This window comes from Dermacentor silvarum, chromosome 3 (assembly GCF_013339745.2).
Source record: "Dermacentor silvarum isolate Dsil-2018 chromosome 3, BIME_Dsil_1.4, whole genome shotgun sequence".
Classification (NCBI taxonomy): domain Eukaryota; kingdom Metazoa; phylum Arthropoda; class Arachnida; order Ixodida; family Ixodidae; genus Dermacentor; species Dermacentor silvarum.
In genome coordinates, this window is record NC_051156.1 from 200,095,604 (window position 1) to 200,101,859 (window position 6,256).

A 6,256-nucleotide genomic window follows, 5' to 3' on the forward strand; every position below is an offset into this window, starting at 1 on the left:
AGAATGCACCGTGTATTCTCCGCACCGCGTATCGTGACCATATGAAATTTGTTCTCTTGACTGTGCACGCGGCGACGTATGTTTATTAATTTTTTTTTTCTACGGTACTGGGACTCCTAGGGCAGCCAGCTGACAGTCGTAGCGTCCGCGCAGCGTTGCTCAGACACCAGCGTGCACTCTGTGACCAGATAAGCGCGTTCGGTTTTCGTGCTGTCCAGAACACGGCCGCGCGGGAACGCGACACTGCTATACAGCGTTCCAGCGTGGCCAGAGTTGGCGCCGGCGCTCGCTCACGTGGCGTTCCATCATTCGGTGGCGAGCACGAGCTGACCGACGCTGCCTCCAGGTCACGGTCAGTGTTCTTGTCTTCTACCCCTTCCTGTTCCGATCGAAAACTTTTGACGAATTCGAAACATGCTTCACTTCCTCGGAAACTTGCGGAAGCTCTTCAAGGCGCGCAAGGCAAACACCGACGGCAATGTCTTCCGCCTCCACACCGTAGTCACGGTCGCCATTCTGATGGCCTTCGGCACGATCCTCACCACCAGGGAGTACGTGGGGACGCCCATAGACTGCCACTGCCCGACGGTTCCCAAGAGCGTGGTCGACTCCTTTTGCTGGGTCGAGTCCACGTTCAGCGTTCGCCCCCTTTTCAATGCGTCGTACAACGGAAGCGTCGTCTATCCAGGCGCCGGCCACAAGCCTCCGGGAAGCGGACTCGGAGACCGCAAGTACCACACGTACTACCAGTGGGTCTGCTTCCTCATGTTCGCGCAGGCGCTGTGCTTCTACACGCCCCGCTGGTTCTGGAAGGCCTGGGAAGGTGGCAAGGTTCCCGCCATTGTCGCCGCGCTCGACATCCGCTCGGCCATGACGCAGGACAGCGCCGAACTTCGATCCCAGATGGTCGACTTCCTGGTGCTCAACATGAACCGCAACCGCTGCTACCTGGTCAAGTACCTGCTGTGCGAACTGCTCAGCGTCGTCAACGTCGTCGCCCAGGTGGCTTTCACCGACTACGTCCTGGGAGGAGGATTCCTGACCTACGGCTGGGACCTGGTCCGCTGGCATCGCGGCGAGGGCCGCGAGTTGGTGAGTCCAGCGGTGATGGCGTTCCCTCGGATCGCCATGTGCACCTTCCTCAAGTACGGCCAGTCGGGAACGATCGAGAACCGAGAGGCCATCTGCGTCCTCCCGCTCAACATCATCAACGAGAAGGTCTTTGCCTTCCTCTGGTTCTGGTACGCGTCCCTGCTGTTTGCTGGCGTGTTGGCCGTGTGCTATCGGGTGCTGCTCCTGGTGAACGCGCCGCTCAGGCGTCGCCTACTCAGCTGGCGCTATCCGGACAGCCAGCGCATCTCGACCGTCGTGTCGGCCATTTCGGCCGGCGACGTCTTCCTCCTCAGCCTGGTGGGGCAAAACGTGGACTCGCTCGTCTTCAGCCAACTGGTGGCTGAGCTGTCACGCCGTTTGGTCAAGGTGCCGCAAGTCATGCTGCCGTCCGCTCCGCTGCCGCATTGAAAGAGGCAGTTCAACAAATGCTTGCTTGTTTTCTCTTCCCATCCGTGCGGGTATAATGTGGGAGAACGCGCCTCCCTCATTGTTTGGTTTAGAGTGATTTTTTTTTCTGCTTTTGTTTTGTCAGGCTGATGATAAAATGCTTTCATATGTGCCACTCATATTTCGTCTGTTCATGTTGGTGACTTCATCAGGCGGTGCGTCTCGTCGGCTCTTTTGCGGTGGCGTGTGTTGGCTTGGCGCTACCGACTTGCTCTAAAGAAAATGGGGGAACTGCATGTCGCGGAAGAAAGGGAAAGAGCGGCGTCGAAGAAAAATGGGGGTTGGGGGGAGGTATCGTAGTGGCAGGGAGGTGCGCAGACAACGAACAGTGTTGTGCTGCCGCCGCATGACAGTATGCGGTGCCGGTATGGAGGTACCATCGGTGGGTACTGTCTCTATAGCATCGCGCCACGTAGGAGAAAAAAAAATCAGGCAAGTTTGCACTCGGTCGCGCAAAGCTTAGGCACAGCGAAGCTTACTGGCTGCTACTGCTAGGTATGAACTTGGTTGCTGCTAGGTCTTAACTTGGTTTAACTTAACTACGCATGTAGGAAGGTATTCTCGAGCGATCATTCTCGGAGGTACCTTCCCTTTCGCGACATTTCGCGTGACTAGCGCTGGACGCGTCGGCGCCTACGAGCGACAGCGTTCCTCGCATGCCACAAACGCAGGCAGGCTAACCACGGTTGGCAGTGCCAAAAACGCTGCTGCTTGCCTACGCCGAACGCGTTGGAGGCTAGCCGCTCGATATCAATCGGCCAGCTTCGCTGTGTCTTGAGCTTTGCGTGGCCTAGTGCAAGCTTTCGCCTTTTTTTTTTTTTTTCTCCTGGCTCAGCCAACTAGGTGGTGTTGGCTCAGCGGGTCGCGGAGAGAAGGGAGGCAGGGGTCGGGAAGGCAGGGAGCTGTCGAGGAGGAGACCACGTGCGCATGCATACGGTCTCCTCCCGGTTGCCATGGCTACCACGGCTACGCACCACAAATTACGGCTGGCTTAAACAGCTTCGCCGATAAAAACATTCTGCAGAGATAATTAAATATGATTGACAAAGTACTGGAAGCCTTGATTCTCTTCTTTGGGCTGACGCAGCATCACGTACGTACTGGCGTCACACTCACAGGTCGATGGGTGACAACCGCATTTCCTGCGTTCTGAAAGCGTTTGGGAGCCACCTCGGCCTCGCTTTTGTGGTGGTGCCGTGCCAGAAGCGAATCGAATACGAATTGAAAATGTGCCAGAGTTAAATCGAATCGAAGATTGAATATTTTTCGAAACGGTTTTGAACAATGTTCAGCCTTCTCACAAAAGAAAATCACACCTGGTATTCACGACAATGGAAATTTGTTTCTGTCATAACACTGCGCATTATAAAGGATACTTTCAATCCAAAAGGAAGCCTTATGAACAACCTAAGCAGATTATCCTCAAACTCGGGGCTCTTCGAAGCATTCGCTGTCAGTCATTATTACATGTCAAGGTAACGACAGTCATTAGGTAACGTTGTGGGCCAATTCATATCTGTAAATTCTGTATACCTTAGAGACGAAATCATACCGTATGCGTGTCGTATGCGGCGAGGGCAAAAACAAAAGGCAATTTTTTTCTCTATTTCGAATGGCCCCGGCAGATGGTGCCGCTATTGCGTAAACTATGGTGCAATGAAATGTAAATTGCGATTTAATTCGATTAGCGGACACAGGTGCTGCATTTATAAATAGTGCCAAACAATACCAACTGCCGGATGCCATGTCTAAACAACATTTCATTGCTAGTGATCGTGTGTAGCCGGATAAGCATGGCTGTCTGAGCGACGCAGCGTGGTCAAGCACGTCGTCCGCTGTGAATGGAATGAAAGTTATCGCATTTTTGCTTCGATTTCATTCTTGATGGTGCAGAGTCGCCGACGTAAACTATTAAACAATTTTCAAGTAATATGTGGATTTTCGAGAAGTGACGATAAGATTCGAGGACCGAATTGAATAGAAAAATATTCATTATCCCAATGTTTCGAATATTAGCACACCCTTATCAAACTGCTGCCTCTTTACGAAAGTTCTGCGACTGCGCCGTCTCCTGTTTGGCGTTTTCGAAGAGTCACGCGTCTCTACTCTCGTTCTGCTGCTTATTACGCGCCGGAGCCTTTTCCTTCCTCCTACTATGCGAAACGTAATGCGCAGCCCGGTGCGCATCTAGCCCTTGCCCCAACTCGGCTCTGAGCAACTCCATCGAGAGAGGGTGTTCCGAGAGGTGCGCCTCTAACGTCACAAGGGTCGGCGAGGCAGCACGATTGTTGCGAACGGACGAATGAACGGACGCATTCCGTCCACTCACAGCTAATAACTGCATTTACCAGTAAAGTTAAATTTTGTCCACCCGCGTATTGTTTCGCTTTTCGCCTTCACTGCATAGCCAGCATGTGATGCAGCGAATACACAGCCCAGAGCAATGATGGGGAGATACAGCGGTCACTCGATCGTCGGCGCCGTTCTGCAGCAGTCAATCTGGATTAACTGCGGAGGCTATGATCAGTAACACCTTGCTACGAACGGACGAAGGAACAATTGGACGCGTACAGCCCATTGCGCATCTGCATGCTCGCAATACGTAAGATAAACCGGGCGCGGAGTGCTGCAGCCGCTTCCTTGCAGTACGCTATACTCATTTATTTGTTGCGGAGAACTTGGCGACGAGGAAGAGAATGCCACTCATAACACACCCGGTGGCTGTGCGTGTGTGCATCGTTCGAGATCGACAGAGACACACATAAGAATCCGCTGATCCAGCGCAGTATCTGAATCTATCAATCGCAAAGCTTGTCTGAGTTACCGAGGCATAACAGCGGTAGTGCTTGGATGACACGTACGCGCACGACCTCGCCTCGTAGCTCTCTCTGGCAAGAGAACGAGGGTGGCATATGGTGCCTGCTGAAGGATGATGCTCGTCGTTTACAGAAGCAAAGGTCTTGGAAGCCTGACCTCACAGCTCATCGGCGCCGTGAGCCACTCGAGCTCTTCTACAGTGCCTGAAGGCGACAGACTTGAATGCCCGACTTAGATACGCTGCATCCGGCTTAGTGCATGTGAAAGTGTGGTCAAAGCTCGTTGTCACCCCTCTCTCTCTCTCTCTTTCTTTCACACCCCTCACCACCTCTCCACGTGTAGGGTAGCAAACTGGAGGAAGCCTAGCTAACCCCTCCTGCCCATCCTTCCTCCTTCCTCTCTCTCGACGTGGCCAGTGACAAATCCCCATTGGCCCGAGTTGTTGCTTACTTCTTAAGGCATCACCCACAAAGTAGGGAGAAGAGTGGGAGAAGAGGCAAAGAAAGCTCGCTTCAAAACTTCACTGGTTTCTTAGTGACCTCTCATGAGCAGGCGGCGGCCTCATTTAAGAATGCGCTTGTGATAGCTGCCGTATATACAGCAAGTGTGGTTCACCAAAACATTACCGAGGCGTCAAAGATCAATAGTACATCATGTGGGACGCTGATAAACTTTGCGCCAGCATTACAAAATAACACACAAACAAACAAACACACGCACGCACACGCGCGCGCGCGCACACACACACACACACACACACACACACACACACACACACACACACACACACACACACACACACACACACACACACACACACACACACACACACACACACACACACACACACACACACCACACACACACACACACACACACCACACCACACACACACACACACACCACCACACACACACACACACACACACACACACCACACACACACACACACACACACACACACACACACACACACACACACACACACACACACACACACACACACACACACACACACACACACACACACACACACACACACACACACACACACACACACACACACACACACACACACACACACACGTACGCATGGATACCTGGCCCAGTCCATCATGTCAAACATTCTTCCGCAACATAGTCTAAGGAAGAGTGCAGTTATAATGCATTTATTACCAGTCGTCTGTTCCTCTTAAGAGTCTACCATAATGTAAGCCGCATGTCTTACTGTCAGCTAAATTAAGCAAGCTTTCATTTTTATTCAAAACACAAAGCCAACGATGTCACTTTTTTGGAGAAGGGACGTCGTGTAATCCCGCGGCTCAAACATGAAAAGTTGTACGCAGAAGTTGTAACAAAAATTCACGCAGAAACTCCACCGGAGTTGTCTAAGTATGCGAAAGGCTGTGCCCCTTGCTCATCTCCGCGCAGCGCGGTGTCACTATCAATCTTATCAAACTTGATCCGACCAGCATAAACACTTATGGACCCTTATCGGTTATCACCCTTATCAGACTCGATCCGACCCTTATCAACCCTTATCGGCCGTTATCAACCGGCGAAAGTGTATGTCCAGCGAAGCTGTCGCAAAACCACCACTACAACTGCCGATGGGGGCATGTAATGCTTTATTGATGGTTCGGATGCTTGTTTCGAGCTTGTTCTTCATTGAAACGTATGCTGTTTTGTGTGTTGTATACCCGGGTGATTTCAATGAATGTACGCACGGTTCGCTTCACGTTGCTGATCGCTTGTAGCCTCTGCCTTACGGGTGTATGAACTTTTACATTTTTTGCTTGCTTACGGGGCTATGAGTCATTGCTTACGGGAGTATGAGCCATTGCATTCGTCTTACGTGACGGACGGACATGTTTCTCGT

The 6,256-nt window shown here is 51.9% G+C and overlaps 2 protein-coding genes across 2 annotated transcripts in view; one reads left to right on the top strand and one right to left on the bottom strand.

Moving 5' to 3' along the window:
* The first annotated feature begins 206 nt into the window (after window positions 1–206).
* LOC119446466 (innexin shaking-B) lies at window positions 207–1,679 on the top strand. The gene has a single exon (XM_037710900.2). The coding sequence runs from the start codon at window positions 415–417 to the stop codon at window positions 1,519–1,521; it is 1,107 nt and encodes a 368-aa protein (XP_037566828.1). The 5' UTR covers window positions 207–414; the 3' UTR covers window positions 1,522–1,679.
* Window positions 1,680–6,065: 4,386 nt separating this feature from the next.
* Window positions 6,066–6,256, bottom strand: part of LOC119445146 (carbonic anhydrase-related protein-like) — a 7,654-nt gene continuing 7,463 nt past the window's right edge. Inside the window, exon 6 of the mRNA XM_049664177.1 lies at window positions 6,066–6,256. This exon is cut by the window's right edge and continues 326 nt beyond it. The gene's annotated coding sequence lies outside the window, so the exon portion shown is untranslated.

What these genes read in the sequence shown, in the direction of transcription:
- LOC119446466 (XM_037710900.2), top strand. Translation starts at nt 415, where the DNA reads ATGCTTCACTTCCTCGGAAACTTGCGGAAGCTCTTCAAGGCGCGCAAG.